The 18,851-nt window shown below is 43.3% G+C and overlaps 3 protein-coding genes across 10 annotated transcripts; 1 reads left to right on the top strand and 2 right to left on the bottom strand.

Annotated features, from left to right (window-relative positions):
- The first annotated feature begins 850 nt into the window (after nucleotides 1–850).
- Nucleotides 851–4,947, top strand: ostf1 (osteoclast stimulating factor 1). Its single transcript, XM_063018378.1, has 10 exons — nucleotides 851–989; nucleotides 1,573–1,619; nucleotides 1,700–1,750; nucleotides 1,898–1,961; nucleotides 2,157–2,210; nucleotides 2,342–2,449; nucleotides 2,531–2,580; nucleotides 3,371–3,449; nucleotides 3,915–4,013; nucleotides 4,106–4,947. Exons 1-10 carry the CDS (start codon nucleotides 956–958, stop codon nucleotides 4,162–4,164), a joined length of 645 nt encoding a protein of 214 aa, XP_062874448.1. The 5' UTR covers nucleotides 851–955; the 3' UTR covers nucleotides 4,165–4,947.
- Nucleotides 4,948–5,199: 252 nt separating this feature from the next.
- LOC134335774 (PDZ and LIM domain protein 5-like) lies at nucleotides 5,200–10,718 on the bottom strand. Of its 4 annotated transcripts, none has more exons than XM_063018376.1 (9): nucleotides 10,631–10,718; nucleotides 8,983–9,083; nucleotides 7,956–8,107; nucleotides 7,182–7,218; nucleotides 6,907–6,929; nucleotides 6,683–6,718; nucleotides 6,249–6,424; nucleotides 5,958–5,997; nucleotides 5,200–5,746 (listed from the first exon to the last, which is right to left on the bottom strand). In XM_063018376.1, exons 2-9 carry the CDS (start codon nucleotides 9,079–9,081, stop codon nucleotides 5,644–5,646), a joined length of 666 nt encoding a protein of 221 aa, XP_062874446.1. In that variant the 5' UTR covers nucleotides 9,082–9,083; nucleotides 10,631–10,718; the 3' UTR covers nucleotides 5,200–5,643. The 4 variants fall into 4 exon arrangements, with proteins under 4 accessions (XP_062874446.1, XP_062874445.1, XP_062874444.1 ...); XM_063018375.1 differs by having other exon boundaries at nucleotides 10,498–10,662; XM_063018374.1 differs by lacking the exon at nucleotides 10,631–10,718 and adding an exon at nucleotides 9,936–10,210.
- LOC134335773 (pikachurin) lies at nucleotides 10,282–18,824 on the bottom strand. 5 transcript variants are annotated; one of them, XM_063018368.1, is made up of 18 exons: nucleotides 18,584–18,813; nucleotides 17,790–17,911; nucleotides 16,972–17,539; nucleotides 16,398–16,498; nucleotides 16,084–16,184; nucleotides 15,607–15,751; nucleotides 15,313–15,502; nucleotides 15,096–15,221; nucleotides 14,644–14,887; nucleotides 14,410–14,521; nucleotides 14,004–14,120; nucleotides 13,681–13,861; nucleotides 13,507–13,530; nucleotides 13,310–13,388; nucleotides 12,869–13,012; nucleotides 12,174–12,257; nucleotides 11,313–11,416; nucleotides 10,282–10,843 (listed from the first exon to the last, which is right to left on the bottom strand). In XM_063018368.1, exons 1-18 carry the CDS (start codon nucleotides 18,741–18,743, stop codon nucleotides 10,692–10,694), a joined length of 2,754 nt encoding a protein of 917 aa, XP_062874438.1. In that variant the 5' UTR covers nucleotides 18,744–18,813; the 3' UTR covers nucleotides 10,282–10,691. The 5 variants fall into 5 exon arrangements, with proteins under 5 accessions (XP_062874438.1, XP_062874439.1, XP_062874443.1 ...); XM_063018369.1 differs by having other exon boundaries at nucleotides 13,310–13,385; XM_063018370.1 differs by lacking the exon at nucleotides 10,282–10,843 and having other exon boundaries at nucleotides 11,330–12,056; nucleotides 18,584–18,824.
- Nucleotides 18,825–18,851: the final 27 nt, after the last annotated feature.

Raw genomic sequence — 18,851 nt, 5'->3', positions numbered from 1 at the left:
TAGGTTATTCTTCCTGCTGTTAGCTGTTAGCAAACCGCTCATCTCCATGCTAATCACGGTGCTGAGAAGCGGCGCTACCGCTAATGATCCAGAACGCACTCCAGAATTAACCGGACATCAGTGAACATCAGCACTAATGATCCTGAACACTCGGACATCGTCTCATTTAATGCAAACACAGATTAGCAACCACACGCCATGTTTACACTGAAACGTTACGGCTGTGTTCCATTAGCACATTAGCACTGTATGCTTAATTTACATCCCAACAACATTCAGCTTCTAGTTTCTTCTCTTATTTGAACTCTATTTAGTTTCTTTCTTATTGATTTCTTCATTTATCTGTCAGTAAAGAATTCATTTTATTTATTTTTATTTTAATCTAACCCTAACCCTTTCATTTATTTACTTTTATTACTTTGTTTTCTGTGTTATTAGAAGAATGAGCGAGTGTGTGAGCGAGTGTTTTTCTGCTTTGTTTCTGGGTGGCTCGGGACCCACTGTGGCTCTGACCAGGATGAAGTGGTTAGTGATCATGTGATGTTTATAATTATGAACCGAATGTAAATAACAGACTTTATTTTAATTGTTTTTTTTATTCCTAAACGTTTTATTTGCTTTAACATCTTTCTTTTATTTTTCTCCTCCATGCTGGATGTTTTTCGGTGTTTGTTTCTTGATGTATTTCACTGTTTTTAATCTGATGATTTTATATTTTATTTCATGTTTATATGCTGTAGGCCGCCGGAATGTTGCGCATGCGCGGTTTGATCTACGTTGCGCAGTGACAGAACTTTACCGCTGATGGCCAGAAGCTGTACCGCGCATGCGCAACGACACATTTCCGCATTCATTGCTTCCTGATCTGTGAACCCGCGGGTTCCTCCCTGATCTTTATTCTGTTATTCTTTTATTTTATTTACATTTTTAATTCAAGCACATTTCTGCACTTATCATGTCTAAACCTCCACCTAAACCAGCTAAACCAGGTAAGAGTTTCAACACACTCCTCTAATAAGACTTTATTTAAGTTTAGTTTATCTACAGAGACAGTTTTATCATTAATAATAATAATACTAATAAATGTCTATAATTAACCAAGTGCAAAATGATTCCGGTGTTTATATATAAACTCGATCATGTGATCAGATTATTAAAGTTATTAAGGTTCGGCAGTTAGTGGAAATAAAATCATGTTTATTCATTACTGGAGTATCAGAGCAGTTTACGGGACTTTAGTGTCTTTAACATTAAAAACATCCCAGAAACGTTTTTGTTCCCATCAGCTCCCAGTAAACATGAAATAAACAAACCAGTTTATACTGCTGGGATGTGATCAAACACCTACTGAACTCCTCACAGAGGAAAACCAAACCCACATCCTCAGAACTGTGCTGCACCCACACTGCCCACTGTACCACTGATCCTACATTCAATCCACTGTCTTGTGTGTGTGTGTGTGTGTGTGTGTGTGTGTGTGTGTGTGTGTGTGTGTGTGTGTGTGTGTGTGTGTGTGTGTGTGTGTGTGTGTGTGTGTGTGTGTGTGTGTGTGTGTGTGTGTGTGTGTGACAGGTCAAGTGAAAGTGTTCAGAGCTTTATTTACCTTTGACCCTCGGACAGTAAGTGTGTTTGTTTATTATTAATATTTATTCTTTATTTTTAATGTTTCTGTTCCACTGATGATGTTTGTGTGTTTCAGCCGGACGAGCTTTACTTTGAGGAGGGAGATATTTTATACATCTCAGATACAGTAAGATCTGTATCACTCTCACACTCGTTCACGCACACACTTACTCACTCTCACACACTCACTCTCGGGGGTATAGAATTGTGTTGATCTGATTACAATCACAATCACCATGTAGTGTGTAATGTGAACGTGTGTGTGTGTGTGTAGAGTGACAGTAACTGGTGGAAGGGAACGTGCAGAGGAAGAACTGGTCTGATTCCCAGTAATTATGGTGAGTTTATTTATGTGAAATGTAATATATAGCTTATTTTACATCAGGAGTTCTTCATTATAATCACTACTAAGATTTACATTAACATGTGTTTATCATTTTTTACACTGAAGTTAGTGGGAGAGTGGGAATATGATTTGGGACGCAGCCTTTGTGTTGTGGACCTGCTTTAATGCTTCATTTTTTATCATCCAGTGGCAGAACAGGCCGAGTCCATCGACAATCCCATGCATGAAGCTGCCAAGAGAGGTACCATCATCAACATTATTATCCTCATCACACACACACACACACACTTACACAATACTGGGTAACAATACACTGAACTCTTACTGAAAAACCTTAGTTTTCTTTAAAACTCTGTGTGTGTGTGTGTGTAGGAAACCTGAGCTGGCTACGGGAGTGTTTGGATAATAAAGTGGGCATCAACGGACTGGATAAAGCAGGAAACACGGCGCTTTACTGGGCCTGTCATGGTGGGCACAGAGGTGAGGGCTCCAACAGGAGGGGTGGTTTACTAGGGTTAGGGTTAGGGTTACTGACATCGTGTGTGTGTGTGTGTGTTACAGATGTGGTGGAGCTGTTACTTGCCCAGCCAAACTGTGAGCTCAATCAGCAGGTGAGTAAAAAACCACATGATAAATATAAAGGAATGCCAGTAGGTGGATTGATAAATTGCTTTGATGTGAGTCAGTGAGAGGGTTGACTGTGTGATTTTCTTTGCCTCAGTGCTTCTAAGTAGGCTCTGAACCCACTAAGGCCCTGATCACTCTCAGGTTTAGCGTATCATCACCCACCTGAACGTTGTTGACACAAAACAAACTTGTGCTGGATTTTATTCATTTACTGAATCATTAAAGAGTGGACGTGTGTAATGTTTAAATCTGGAGAAGTTGGGACAGTCTGGAAACTGCAGATAAAAAATAGCTTTATGATATTCTGCACTGTAGAGGAAGAAGTATGTGAATCTCTTCCAGTCTCTCTGTGAGGAATGTGGTTTTTAAACATTTCAATCAGTTTCTCACACAGTTGTGGATGAACTGGAGATCCTCTGATCATCTTTGCTCCACAGAGACTTCAGATCATGATCACAATCACCCATTCGAATCACATCATTATTTAGTTTTGTACCTCATTACTCGCTCTAAACCCCTGAAATGCAGGAATGGACGCGTATCAACACATGAAATAAAGTCTATCAGAGAGAAGATGAAACATCTCGGCTTCATCCTGTCAGTGATCACATCAACGTCACAGGAAATAACAGAAACTCTGTGATCTCCACACAGTCCCAAACTTTTCTGATTCTGCTTTTATCATCACGAACAGAAAATGTTTAAATATTACAGATGATTTCAGTTCAGGATCGGTCGGTGTGGTTCTGATCTGTGATTGTTGTTTGATTACAGAATAAATTAGGAGATTCGGCTCTGCACGCCGCGGCATGGAAGGGGTATTCAGATATCGTGGAGCTGCTGCTCAACAGGAGTATGTAATGCGCACACACCTTAATACACACACTTACATTCACACACAGACATGAATACACACACTTATATTCACACACACAGACACACACATGAACACAGACTACATACAGCTTTGTGGAAGGGCGATGAATTAAGATCCTTCAGTGCTGATTAATAATCAGAACTTTAAATACTACTGATATACTGAAACCTTTATATGGTGTGTGTATAATGTGTGTGTGTGTGTGTGTATAATGTGTGTTTGTGTGTATAATGTGTGTGTGTGTGTGTATAATGTGTGTGTGTATAATGTGTGTGTTTGTGTGTATAATGTGTGTGTGTGTGTGTATAATGTGTGTGTATGTATAATGTGTGTGTGTGTATGTGTGTGTGTGTGTGTGTATGTGTGTGTGTGTTTATAATGTGTGTGTGTGTGTGTGTATGTGTGTGTGTGTTTATAATGTGTGTGTGTGTGTGTGTGTAGATGCTAGAACAGATATAGTGAATAATGAGAAGAAGACGGCGTTGGAGATGGCCACTAACGCTCAGTGTGCTTCTCTGCTGAAGAGGAAACAGGGCAGCGGTATGTCGAACTTTGAACCCTGACCCCAGTGTGTGTTCTGTAATATGAGTAAAATTATTAGTAAATAATGTGTGTGTGTGTGTGTGTTACAGTGATCACTCGTACACACAGTAATGCTGAGGAATATCTGGACGATGAAGATTCTGATTGAGCGTCAGCAGCCTGCAATAATAACATTCCATCACTGTGTGTGTTAGTGAGAGTGTGTGTGTGAGAGTGTGTGAGAGTGTGTGTGAGTGAGAGTGTGTGTGTGTGTGCAGTACATGATTTAATGCTTTATTAACACACAGCGCTCGGTCTATAGTGTGTTTACTGATTCCTGATCAATAATGTCTTCCTACTGGAATATTAAACGTGTGTGTGTGTGCGTGTTGCTGTCACTGACTGTCTGAAACATCTGAGGTGAGGATGGTTTCAGGTCCTCACAAGCAGTATAAATTTTTTTTTAAGTTTTAATAAATTCTGGGTTGCTGAGGGTCGGGGTGGGGGGTTCGGTTATGCTTTAATCCTCCTCTGTAGTGAATCTCCTCCTGGCTGCTGTAACAGCGCCTCCTGATGGCCGGCTGAGGTATCAGCAGGTGTGGTGGAGGATTACAAAGAGTGTAGTGTGTTCCTCCGTACATGTTAAAGCTCTGTGTATGAATCCACCACCGTCCGGTGAAAACCGGCGGCTTCACGTGTGTCGGAGGACGCGAGAGCTAATGTGGGGTCCTCGAGGGTGTGGTACATAGTAGGGGAACTGAACATGTGTAAATTTGAGTTGTTTCTTTAAGACAGCAATACAGTCAATAGAGGGACCTGACGGCAGTGTGTGTGAGTGTGGTTTTGTAATTTTTCAGAGATTTTAAAGCTTTCCTGATGAAACTGGAATTGAGAAGCGTGTTAATGCTAATAAAACGTGTTAATGCTAATAAAGCAGTTTGAGTTCCTGCCAGCTGTGTATGTGAGTAAATCATAAATCTGCAGGAGTTTTTACACCCTGCGAGCAACTCTCTTCACACCCGTTTTGGGGTTTAAACTTCTTTGACAACAGCGACTCCTACTGTCTGCTTAAGGTGACAACACGAGCGGTGGAGGAATACACAGTGAGGTGCGCGGTCCTCCATACGTGCTGGTTCCTTGGACAGCAGGATTCTGGGGGCTTTGTGCAGCCAGCAGAGGGCGTCAGAGTCACAGAAACATCACGGAGAGAAAACGTGGATTTATTTCAACACTTCAGAAAAAACGCAGCAGAAACAACCAGCTAAACTTAACACTAGTAAAAGAGCCGCCATCAGAAACTAGCGATGATTCCATATCAATCATAACTCAGAGTTCATAAATAATAAAGACATTTATACTGTATATCACACAGGCTAATAAACACGTTTCATTAACGCTAATCCAAATAACACACTGATATCACACAACCCGAGCTATTTAGTTAGCCTAACAGCTATCAGCATTAGCTAGTAAAAACAAATCCAATCAAAACTCCTAGTGAACTACAACCTCACGCTTTTAGGGTTTGAATATAAACATAATGAGAAGCGGGCGGGGCAGGGGGTGAACTTGTGATGTTGCTAAGATGATGGTAGCATGAATGTTTTCCTCGTCGTCGCTCTGCAGCTTCGATTCTGATGTGACGGCGCTAAACCAGACTCAGGACGTTGAGGGTTCGAGCTGAAATTCCATGGTGCCAGTTTCTCAGTTTGTGGTACTGTGGTCCGACCTTCACCTTCGTCTCCCTCCTCCTCATCGTCATCACACAGAGAGAAAGAGGGCGGAACAAGAAGTGAGACAGACTCATCAGGACAGACAGAGAGTTAAGGGTGGGGCAGGGTGGAGTTTTTAATGTGGTCAGTATTTGGTCCAAAAATGTTGAGCAGAGAAAGGGGAGGGGCTTACTGGTACTAGCAGAGAAAGGGGAGGGGCTTATAATGCTTTTAAACAGAATGTACTTACTTGACTGTCTCATTGGTCGTGACCTTTTCCTCAGGCATCCCTGCAGAAACATACACACACCTGTAAACCCCGCCCCATCACACACACACCTGTAAACCCCGCCCCACCACATACACACACCTGTAAACCCCACCCATCAAATACCTACACCTGTAAACCCCGCCCCATCACATACACACACTTGTAAACCCCACCCATCAAATACCTACACCTATAAACCCCGCCCCATCACATACACACACCTGTAAACCCCGCCCCATCACATACACACTCTCTCACACACATACACACCCTCAGTGCCGGTAATCTGAGCGAGGATCTGGAAGGAGCGGGACTGGGACGTTCCTGTTCTTGGTCTCCAGTCCTCAGTGTCCTCCATGATGCGTTTCCTGCTTGCGTCAGCATGAGACGCCGTGTGGTAGAAGCCGATGTCTGTCTCTATGATGGGCTTACGGAATATTACACGCCTACACACACACACACACACACACACTATAAATAATCATTTTACACCCTGTTTGCTGCATAGATCATATTAACAAGCTCCACTGAACCACAGTGTGAGTGTATTGATACGTGAGGTTTTAATTTCTATCTATATAACCAACTGAAGTTCTTCTATAGCCGCGATCACGTGATCAGTGTGTAGAGAACACAGGGACGCGGTGGCGTAGAGACCCTGTAAAATAAAATCCTGCTGATGATCATAAAAACTGTTTACTCACCTGTTCACTGCAGGATTGTTGATATTAACTAAAGTACTGCAGGAAAGAACACACACACACACACACACACACACACACAAGTTTCTCTATGAGGCCACTAGGGAGAGCACAGCACAGTCACAACACTGAGCATGCAGTTCAACATTTAAACATCACATGATCACACACACACACACACACACACACACACACACACACACACACACAGGATGTGTTGTACTGACTTTGTCGTTGTGACTGTAGTTGCCTGTAAAAAAAAAAGAATAATAACATATTAGTATACTTTCAGAGCTGAATCATTTTCTTTGTAGGGAATCGACTCCATGATCAACTCTTAACATTTCGAACCGTGAATCAGTGAACCGACTCTTCTTGGTTTTAAATCCCTGTTATATGATTCACTAGAACTTTACAAGGTGCATTACAAAACTAATAAAAACTACTAGTGTCCGGGCTTATAGACCCCCCCCCATTGACGTGTGTGTGTGTGTGTTCATACCTTTGGTTCTACAGATGATGTTGGAACGCTGGATGCTCTGTTTAAAACACAACCAACAACATTCATAAATTAATGCTTACACTCTATATACTATATACATACACACTATATATACTATATACATACACACTATATATACTATATACATACACACTGTTTATATTATATACATACACATTATATATACTATATACATACACTATATACTGTATATATATGTAATATATATAAATAAATATATATAAGCTCCTCATTCCACTGTATCTTGTAGCTTTTTTTAAACTACACACTCTCTCTCTCTCTCTCTCTCTCTCTCTCTCTCTCTCTCTCTCTCTCTCTCTCTCTCTCTCTCTCTCTCTCTCTCTCTCTCTCTCTCTCTCTCTCTCTCTCTCTCTCTCTCTCTCTCTCTCTCTCTCTCTCTCTCTCTCTCTCTCTCTCTCTCTCTCTCTCTCTCTCTCTCTCTCTCTCTCTCTCTCTCTCTCTCTCTCTCTCTCTCTCTCTCTCTCTCTCTCAGGGTTCGGGTGTTGCTGACTCTGATGAATTAGTTCTAATAATAAAGTCTGGCAGTACACCTGATCAGTTTCCCTCATTATTAAATATCAGCACTGAGAGCCGGTGCCTCCCTCACAGAGTCGTGTGCAAAAGTTTTAGCACCCCTGTTTTTCCCACAACCACAGGTAAAAAGGTTTCAGCAGTGGTACTACCTAACTGCTACTAAGTGTGTTACAGTGTGTGTGTGTGTGTTACTCTATGTGTGTGTGTGTGTGTGTGTACCTCTGTAGGGTGATTTTTAAATTTCCTTTACACTCTTTAATCTTGTTCTGAGCCTCCAGGTGATTTAGATCCTCAGTATTAGTGCCACTGATGGAGATCACAATGTCACCAACAGCCACACCCGCTTTAGCTGCTTTACCACCATCTGTCAGCTACAGCACACACACACACACACACACACACACACACACCAAATATAAACAATCTGCTCTCATTAACAAACCTGAGGCAACTAACAGAGTTACAAGTGGCCCAAGTGCAGTAGTGTCATTTAGAGGGAGAGTGAATGTGAAACTAAACTAACAGTGAGAGGGTGAATAATAAACACCCAAACATGACCACAGACCTCAATAACCACCATCCAGCCCAACAACCACTCCACATGGTGAAGCTTTACACAGGTCAGGTCTGACACACAGGGTACCAGAGTCCCAGTAATGAGAACAACTACACTGTAACTACCATGTGTGCATTGTTGTAGATTGTTCCACCACCCAATAATATCTGGGGTCAGGGGTCAGTTTTGATAGATACATTGGATGCAGGGGCTGGACAAAGTGTACTGAGCATCTGATGAGCTACAGTCAGTAAGTGTATACTTACAAAGTTCATCTGTATGGTAGGTGTTGGGTGTATTATCATATATAGGTAAAGTGATTTATTGTACAGTAAAATAATGTTTTTATTTCTATATTTTTATGTTTTAACCTTTTTTTTTATTCAAGCATTACTGTGTAAACTTCTGACCTTTTAGAAAAAGTGATGAGTGAACGAGGGCCCAGTGTTTTGGGGGAAGGAAAATTAATCAGGGTGCGGTTACTGTGCCCCCCGCCCAATCCCACACACACACACACACACACACACACACAGACACACACACACTAAGCAAACACCAACATGGGATACCGGTCATTCCAGAAAGGACCAGAAGAGTGTGTGATGTCAGAGAGTGTGTAATAACTGTAACTGATACACTGTGTGTGTGTGTGTGTGTGTGTGTGTGTGTGTGTGTGTGTGTGTGTGTTACCCGGGAGATGGTGAGGGGCATGTCAAAGTCTTTGCCCCCCTGCAGTCTGAACCCCCACGGCGCCGGACCAGCTAGCTCCACCGAATAATTAGCGCTCATCCCTAAACAGCCAGAATTATTAAAGTTAATGTAAAATAAAACTACAACAAATTACCTCAAAGCATAAATAATAATATAATAATAAAATAATAATAATAATAATAGTAATAATAATAATAAAATAATAATATAATAATAATACTAAAATAATACATAATATAATAAAATAATAATAATAATATAATAAACTATGATAAGTATAGAAAACATTGCTGAATTGAAGTTGCGCTCAGCAGGATTTAAACACGACATTTAAATGTATTTTATTGCAGCCTGATGGTTTTAATTTCTGCGACTCTTTTGTGAGAGAAACTGTTTATCTATACACACACATTTATAATTATTAACATTTACAGATTATTAAAGTGCTCACAGCGGCTGCAACACTGGTACCACTGCCCACAGTCGAGCAAGCGTTACGTCACCACTCGCTGAACCTGAAACTTTAAAGCTTGTTGCTAATCGCCTGTAAATCCACTGTACTGCTAAAAGTATTTGGACACCTGACTGTTAGATCAGAATCAGAATCAGAATACTTTATTGATCCCAGAGGGAAATTGCAGATGAAAGTCTGTGAGTCTGTGCTGATGTAAAGCTTGTCTGGCTGTGGACAGTAACACCTGCATTTCAACACCATGTTAACTGACCCACGAGTTTCTGATTCCACCTGAAATGTTTGAAAGATTTTTTCTTTAATAAAGAAGCTGGAAATCATTCAGTCAGAGAGACAGAACAGCAGCAGATGTTATTAAACATCACATCACATGTTAGAACTGTAACAGAATTCATTCCAAATAAAGAATCATGTGAGGAGTGTGTAGTTAGTGTAGAGTGCATGTTTGTGTGTTTGTTACCTGCAGTGTGTCGCTGATCCACTAAGCAGCAGAGAAACACTGAAGAGCTTTAACAGTCCACATGAGGGAGGCAGTGTGTGTGTGTGTGTGTGTGTGTGTGTGTGTGTGTGTGTGTTGGGTTTAAGTTTACATGCTGATATTTTGGGAAATGTAACACAGAACTGGAACAGTAGAACCCGGAGGTGTAAGTGAAGGTGGTTGGCGGGTGGGGTGTGTGAGGGGGTGTGTGAGGGGGTGTGTGAGGGGGTGTGTGGTAGGGGGTGTGTGAGGGGGTGTGTGGTAGGGGGTGTGTGAGGGGGTGTGTGGAGCGTGGGTGTTTTTACTAAAGAAACAGTGAAGCAGCAGGTCAGAATGTGAACGATGTTTAATGTGAAATAAACCAGGAGGCTTTGATGTTTAATGAAATGATAATAATAAAATGATTGAATAATAAACACTTTTATCCAGCGTGATTAAAACCAGGTACACAGCAGGTCATTAAGGCTTGATGTAAAGCTTGTCTGGCTGTGGACAGTAACACCTGCAGTAAAGGTTAGAAGCCGTGCTTACTGCTAATACTGACCCTGTACTGGTAGCTTAGCAATAAAGCGACTCGACCCTTCAACCTTCTGATCAGTCCGTTTAGGGAGCCAAAAAACTTCCAGAACAGAAATTCCAGAACATCAAAAGAACGATACATAAATCAAATCACACACGGGACTGAAGGTCTGATGGTGAACGTTAGTTCTGGTGCTGAAGGTCCTGATGTTCGGTACTTCAGTTGGTGCAGGTGTTGATGTTCTTGCCGTCTGCGGCACTCTCTACCAGCGACACGTGGTAATTAGTGGATAAAGTGAAGTGTGAGACGCAGCCAACCAAACCGGCCAGGTACTGACGACCAGTGTGAAGAGCCACCTCCTTCATCCCACCTACAAAAGAGCCAACAACCAATCATCATCTTTATTTTCTTCACCTCCAACATCCTCAACTAGTCATCATCATCATCACCATCATTATCTCCAACATCCTCAACCAATCATCTCCATCATCACCAACATCCTCAACCAATCATCTCCGTCATCATCACCAACATCCTCAACCAATCATCTCCATCATCATCACCAACATCCTCAACCAATCATCTCCATCATCATCATCACCAACATCCTCAACCCATCATCTCCATCATCATCACCAACATCATCTCCAACATCCTCAACCAATCATCTCCATCATCATCATCACCAACATCCTCAACCCATCATCTCCATCATCACCATTATCACCATTATCTCCAACATCCTCAACCAATCATCTCCATCATCATCAACCAATCATCTCCATCATCATCACTGCAGTAAAGTGAATGTGAGGCTCCTCAGTGTGAGAGCTCAGTACCGATGTAAAGTTCTCCGTTAACGTTCAGCTGTCTCATGTTTCCTGCTGATCGTCCCGTCTGAGCACCATAATCGTCCACCGTAATTTTACCGAACTGTCCATCTCTACTGAGAGAGACAGAGAGAGAGACAGAGAGAGAGACAGATAGAGAGAGACAGAGAGAGGGAGAGACAGAGAGAGAAAAACAGAGAGAGAGACAGAGAGAGAAAAACAGAGAGAGAGACTGTTTGGTTAAAGATCTGTGAAGACCTGAAATCAGACCCATGTGTTTGATGAACATCTCATTCTAAATGACTGGTGAACTTAAGGAGCTCGCAGGTTTCACCAAACTGAAGTTCTCTGGTCTGAAGTGCATTTCGTTCTCTTAATGAAAACACCTGCTGTCATGCTCAGTCTGCAGTGGACCTCGACCTTCTGCAGGTGAACCTGGACCTTCTGCAGATGAACCTGGACCTTCTGCAGATGAACCTGGACCTTCTGCAGGAAGGATTTTATTAGCTGTAAACAGAATCTACAGAAACGTTCTGTCCTGATGCAGAGACCTCACGTTTCCGTTCTTCTTGCTTCCTTCTTCTCGTTCCATGACGTGAGGAAGATCAAAGATCAGGACCAAAGCGAACGCCTGATGACGTCCTGATGAGATCTGCAGCCGCATGACACGGTTCTTCATCGTTTCAACACCACAGTGATGAATAAATGACCTTCAGTGTCTGTGGTTCTGATTCAGGGTTTCAGGGTTCTGAGCTGAAGGACGTAACGGCGGAACATCAGAAGGTTTTTCAGACTGATGAGGATCACGAGAGTAAACAGGAAGTGTGAAGAAGAAAACTCAGAATGAAACAGGAAGTAATAGATTCTGACCTGACGGCTTTGACTCTGTGCCACCGTCCATCACTGAAGGTTCCGTTGACCAGCACAGATGCAGAACCGCTGCCCAGGTTAAAACTGCACACACATCAGAACAACACGACCACAGTCGAGCAAGCTTCACATTTCATGTGCTTCCAATAATCAGCTTCACATCAGTGTGAGAGGAATGAAGTGGGTTAGCGCTGCTCTCTAGTGGTCTGGAGGTGGACCTTCAGTAAAAACTTCAGAAGCACAGAGACTCAGATCAGATCTTCAGTCTTACTGTGAGGAACAGAAGTGTGTGTATGTGTGTGTATGTGTGTGTGTGTGTGTTTGTAAGTGTGTGTATGTGTGTGTGTGTGTAAATGTAAGTGTGAGTGTGTGTGTGTATGTGTGTTTGTAAGTGTGTGTGTGTGTGTGTATATGTGTGTGTGCATGTGTGTGTGCATGTGTGTGTGCATGTGTGTGTGTGTGTGTGTGTGTGTGCATGTGTGTGTGTATGTGTGTGTATATGTGTACGTGTGTGTGTGCATGTGTGTGTGTGCGTGTGTGTGTGTGTGTGTATGTGTGTGTGTATGTGTACGTGTGTACGTGTGTGTGTGTGTGTGTGTGTGTGTGTGTATATGTCTGTGTGCATGTGTGTGTATATGTGTGTGTGCATGTGTGTGTGTATGTGTGTGTATATGTGTACGTGTGTGTGTGTGTACCTGAAGACGAGGGCTCCCTCCTGTAGTCCTATAGAGATGTAGTCGGTGTGGTTGGTTCCTGTGTTCTCTCCTCTCCACAACAACAGTCCGTCTGCAGCCAAACTTTTAAAGTGAAGGAACACACTCGTCCTCAAACCTGATACCCTACACACACACACACACACACACACACACAAACACACACACACAGAGTGTAAACCCCAGCTCTAACACTACCCCTAATATCAACCCCCAAACCCTAAACTCCAAACCAAAACCTAAACCTAACCCTAGTACCCAGTACACTGAAGGTTACTGGGGTGGGTAATCAGATTAAATGGATGAAGGAATCACAGGTGCAGCAGCTTCACACACACATAAACACACACACAAACACACACACAAACACACACACAAACACAGAAACACACACACACACACACACACACACACACACGTTACCTTTTGAGAATGTCCTGATTGTCGTAGGTTAAATAGCTGCGTCCAGTAAACTGAGGAATCTCAATCACATCAGTCACTGCTAACACACACACACACACACACACACACACACACACACACACACACAGAAACTCATCATGTACTGTCATTAACATTCAGCCAACCCAATCAGTGAGTGTGTGTGTGTGTGTGCTTACCGTTATAGCAGTAGTTCTCACACTCTGTACACAACAAAGTAAAAGAAGCTCAGTTAATATTTTATTACATTAGGCATATCTGTGTGTGTTGGAGTGTGTGTGTGTGTATTAGAGTGTGTGTGTTAAGAGTGTGTGTGTGTGTGTGTGTGTGTTAGGGTGTGTGTATGTGTGTACCTCTCTGACAGTGTGAACCGGCGTACCCCAGCCGACAGTCACACTCGTACCCCTCTCGTTTGGGTCGACATGTTCCTCCGTTAGCACACGGGTTCTGGACACACGGGTGAGGCGCGTTCATCACGTTCACGCCCACCGCGTGCCCCGTTGCTATGACGACCGGGTGGTCATTCAGAGTGATCTACAGTGTGAGTGTGAAAGATGAGAGGATCGAGGTAAAAAAGGTTCGGATCGAGGTGAATCCAGGGACACGTTGGGGGGGGGGGGGGGGGATCTGATCCCCAGTTAACAGTATGATGATGGTGAGGTGGGCGCTCACTCACCCTCTGAACGTCTCCACTAAATGGCTGTGTTACTCCAGCGCTCAACTTCGTCTCTTCGTAATCAGGAACTCCACCGACGAAGAGAGGAGACGTGCATTTAACCTGAGTGAACGCACCCTGTACACACACACACACACACATACGCACACACAGTCACACGCTGATCTCCACGTTCTCCATCTTTTCCCACCCAGCAGACCAGTGTCTGGTTTTGTCTGCTACACTGCAGATGGTGCCCGCTAGGGGGCGCCCAGCTGACCAGTAGCAGAGCTGCGATTTAAATTCAGAGAGATCTAAAACTCAGTGCTGGTGCGCTAGCAGAATATTCTGTTAACACACACACTCACACACACACACACACTCACACACACTGTGTTAGTGTATAGTACATATTTCCACACGGTACCTCAGTGCTGCCCTCTACTGGTCTCTGATCATCCACCTGCAGGATTCCACTTCTAGCTGTGCGAGAGACTCTCAGGTCATGCCACACGTTCTTACTGACCGGCTGCTCACTCCTGAAACACACACACACACAGTGTTCTCATGGGGCCCTTGGCTGATTGGGGCCCAGAGCACCCTGACAGAACCGAGCACATAAAGAAACGTCACATCAGTTTTTACTTTGTGTAAGTCTGACCTGATGATGGTGGCCCCGGAGCCACAATCGAAGCGGAACTCCACAACCCCGCCCACCAGGATGATTGACAGGAAGTCACGGCTGTAGGAATCGTGACTGTACAGCAACGTCCCGTCCTGATTGGTGGGTCTGAAAGTAACATGGATCTCCATAAATGACAGATAGGAGTGGAAGGACTGAGGCCAGGGAGCGCTGGCGTACGACTGGACCCTCTCACTGAAGTGGGGTAGTGTCAGCACAAAACCTGGAACATACACACACACACACACACACAGAGGTGTGGTTAGTCCTGGTGTTAAACTCGCTGCAGATTCCACTCTGCCTGTCTATTAGAGGTTTAGGATTGATTTATTACACCTGTTAGTGACTGAAACACATGAGTTCAGTGATTAGCATATATTTGTGTGTGTGTGTGTGTGTGTGTGTGTGTGTGTGTGTGTGTTTAAACTTACTCTCTTCACACTGAGCTCCTCTGTACCCCAGTGGGCAGAGGCAGATGAATGTGTTGGCACTGGTTGGGTAACAAATTCCACCATTTTTACAGACCACCTCAACACACACACTGGTACTGCACTCACCTGCAACACACACACACACACACACACACACAGAGTGATTTTTACACATCCCCACAGTTACACTCCCTCACAGTGGGTGTGTGTATCTTACCGATGTCCCCCCCGCTGAGGGCATGTCCCTGAGGCCAGGGTCTGAGGTCAACAGGTCTGTCATTGATTAACAGTTTCTGGACACACCCATGAAAGCCACGATTGGTTCCCACCGCCTTCACGAGCCAGTAAACACTGGGAGCTCCGCCCACAAACAGAGGTGTACGGAAGGTTATCTTACTGTAGTGACCCTAAAACACACACACACACACACACCTGAGTGAGCGTCGGGTCAGACGTGTGTGCACAAAAGATCATACAGATTATAAATTCATGTAACCGTGTGTGTGGTTACCTGTGAGCGTCCTAACACAGGTGTGTTGTTGTCGAGTTGCAGCCAGCCATTAACACCGTTTCTGTATAATGTAACGTTGTACCACCGACCAATCACAATCAAGCTCTGGCTAATCATCTGCCCTGCCCCTGTGCCACAGTTAAACCTGCACACACACACACACACAGAAACATGAACAGAGAAACACCTAAACAAACTTTAATGAATCAAACTTCAGTTCTTTTATTACTCTGAAATAATGAAAATAAACCAGCGATAATCAGATTCATTAGTGATTATATACATTATATATCATTTATAATAATAACAAACTAAAATCATTTTACTGCATATTGATAAACAAGGACCGAATTTTACTGAATTAATTACTGATATAATAATAAGTTTCATAGTGGTTTCACAGAGCATCTTGATCCTGGTCCCAGTGAATCCAGGGAGCCGCTGAAGAACTTTAGTCCAGGTTATAGTTTCTGGTACCTGTAGTGAAGTTTCCTGCGTATGAGGGCGAGAGAGATGAAATCACCTCCACCACGTTCATCCTCTCCACAGTACAACAACAAACCGTTTTCAGAGTCTGCCTGATACACACACACACACACACACACACACACACACACATACACACACACACACACACAGACACATACACACACACACAGACACACACAGACACACACAGACACACACACACATACACACACACACAGACACACACAGATATATAAAACAAAAACAGTAATAAGGTGAACACAGACAGATGGTTGAATAATTCTGATGTTTGGATGCTTTACTCTGAACTCCAGTGTGATGTGGAAGAGTTGGTACGAGTTCCTCAGGGGCTCAAACGTCATATGTGAGTATCCATAAAACCTTGGAAACCTGATAGATACACCTGGATAAAACACACACACACAGCATTACTATTATTATTATTAATTATTATTGTTATTATTATTATTATTGTTATTATTGTTGTTGTTATTATTATTATTAATTATTCAGTCACAGCAGTGGAACACTACACATAATAAATCTTTTACTTTGTATTTACTTGTACTTAGTCATACTAATTACATACAGAAATCATTTAGCTTGTTTCACCTCAACTCGGCTAAAACGTTGAACTGGATCACTGACTGATATTTTATTGTGATAAATAAAAGAACACAGTGGGGCAGTGAGTGACTCTGACCACATTAAACCCCAATTAAACCCCATTAAACCACATTAAACCCCCATTTAAACCTGTAATACTGCTACTGTTTATCTAAACACTGACCGGACTGACAGACCCACTACACCGTTAGCATGAAACCACCCCCGCAGCCCCACAGTTCTGTGTGTGTGAACATGTTCACCCTTCACCTTGTGAGCAGAGGACTCCATGGTGACCCAGGTTGCAGTGGCATCGGGAGCCTCCTCTGTCGTAGTGGTTGACACAGAAGCTGTCGGAGGGACAGACGGTCCGGTCGCATAACGTGTCGAACACTCGGGGCTTTGGACGTTTATCTGCCGTCACTGTGGAGTCGGTGATGGACGAGGTCGAGGCTGTGGTTGAAATAGTGGAGTTCGTTGTAGGTGCAGCCCTGGTGGGTGTAGGTGTCGCCGTAAACGTCCAGACTCCACCAAGTGAGGTGTAGTTCCCAGGAACAGGTGTAGTTATAGATACAGGTGTGTTTTGGAAGACAGACTGAGGTGTCATTTGGTTCTCAGGTGTGTTTTTAAGAACATGAGTGCTTCTAGATTCAGATGTGTTCCTGGATACGGGTGTAAATTGAAGATCAGACATTGTACTGGATCCCGGTGTGTTCTGAAGGACCAGCGAGTACCGAGGTGCATTTATTCGGTGAGTAACGTGTCCGTTATCTGTAACAGCACCGTGTGACCGGAGCTGAGAACGTCTGCTGTTCTTCATGGTAGAAAACTGCTTAATCTGTAGAGACAGTAGTGACAGCAGAGTTAGTGGTAATCTATTACACATCTAATGTTGGTTTATTATTATTATTATTATTATCAGTGGGAGTAACAATTTTATTATTATTAGTTAGCTGGATCTTTCCTTGTAGAAAGGTGGGTTTTGTCCAGGTATTGATTGTTAAGATCATTTGTGTGTGTGTGTGTGTGTGTGTGTGTGTGTGTGTGTGTGTGTGTAAACTATAATATAAGGATATCAGCCCACCCACCTCATCTATGACGATATCGTAATCAGAATCATCAATACTAAAAGTCTCATCCTCCACGTCTGGGGCGTCGGCACTGTGGGGTGTGTGGGGTCTGTGATCTCCACTACCTGCTTCAACTACAGCTGAGATCCAGAAATAAAAGAGAAGGAATCACTGATGAGCCTCAGGTTGTGCTTTACAAACAGGAAGTTCTTCACTGATGACCAAGAACGATGTCCTGTCAATCTTATTTCCTACAGTAGAAGAAGGGGCGAATACTTACCCCAGTTCTGAACAGGTTTTAGATGGGTGCAGTTTGTGAGCTGTTCACAACTAACAAACTACTAATAACTAAAACTAATAACTAACTAATCACAACAAACCAGTGACCAGTAACATCAGTCTATTTATGTAACCTACAAGCATTACCTTCATTAACCTGAGAGAGGATTAGTGTGTGTGTGTGTGTGTGTGTGTGTGTTTGGGGGGGATGTCCTGCTGTTGGTGGGGGGTGTCCGGTCTTAATCTGTTTGTCTGTTTTGTGGGCTTAACACAAATTCAGCTCCTTACATTTACATTTTCAGAATTTAGCAGACGCTTTTATCCAAAGCGACTGACACAATGAGCAATTGAGGGTTAAGGGCCTTGCTCAGGGACCCAACAGTGGTAACTTGGTGTTTACCTTCTGTTTACTAGTCCAGTACCTTAACCACTGAGCTATCACTGCCCACAGCTCCTTATCCGTGTGTGTGTGTGCCAGCATATGTAGGTAAGACTGTGTATGATTGTACAGTGGTGTGGTGGGCGGGGCTTACCCAGGGTGTGTACTGGGGGGTTGATTGGACTGGGTGGGCTGATTCCGTGCTCATTAACAGATCTTATAATGAACTGGTACCCAGTATCAGGGATCAGACCTTTCAGAACCATGGAGTGGGACTCTACTGGCTCACGGATATACGTCCACTCAGAGTCCATCTCCGGCCTGTAACACACACACACACACACACACACACACACACACACACACACACACACACACACGGACACACGGACACACAGACACGGACACACAGACAAATATGG

This window comes from Trichomycterus rosablanca, chromosome 21, assembly GCF_030014385.1.
Source record: "Trichomycterus rosablanca isolate fTriRos1 chromosome 21, fTriRos1.hap1, whole genome shotgun sequence".
NCBI classification, from domain to species: Eukaryota; Metazoa; Chordata; class Actinopteri; order Siluriformes; family Trichomycteridae; genus Trichomycterus; species Trichomycterus rosablanca.
Note: the sequence above shows the minus strand (reverse complement) of the source record. Positions and strands in the feature narration are given on the sequence as shown.

Coding starts and splice junctions, on each gene's coding strand:
- ostf1 (XM_063018378.1), top strand. CDS start 956: ATGTCTAAACCTCCACCTAAACCAGCTAAACCAG. Junction 990..1,572: donor ACCTAAACCAGCTAAACCAG/GTAAGAGTTTCA, acceptor TGTGTGTGACAG/GTCAAGTGAAAGTGTTCAGA. Junction 2,581..3,370: donor ACTGTGAGCTCAATCAGCAG/GTGAGTAAAAAA, acceptor GTTTGATTACAG/AATAAATTAGGAGATTCGGC.
- LOC134335774 (XM_063018376.1), bottom strand. CDS start 9,081: ATGAGCGCTAATTATTCGGTGGAGCTAGCTGGTCCGGCGCCGTGGGGG. Junction 5,998..6,248: donor TCAGATTACCGGCACTGAGG/GTGTGTATGTGT, acceptor ATGTTTCTGCAG/GGATGCCTGAGGAAAAGGTC. Junction 5,747..5,957: donor ACGACCAATGAGACAGTCAA/GTAAGTACATTC, acceptor GATGACGATGAG/GAGGAGGGAGACGAAGGTGA.
- LOC134335773 (XM_063018368.1), bottom strand. CDS start 18,743: ATGGACTCTGAGTGGACGTATATCCGTGAGCCAGTAGAGTCCCACTCC. Junction 14,121..14,409: donor CAGTAGAGGGCAGCACTGAG/GTACCGTGTGGA, acceptor GTGTGTGTACAG/GGTGCGTTCACTCAGGTTAA. Junction 13,862..14,003: donor TTAGTGGAGACGTTCAGAGG/GTGAGTGAGCGC, acceptor CTCACACTGTAG/ATCACTCTGAATGACCACCC.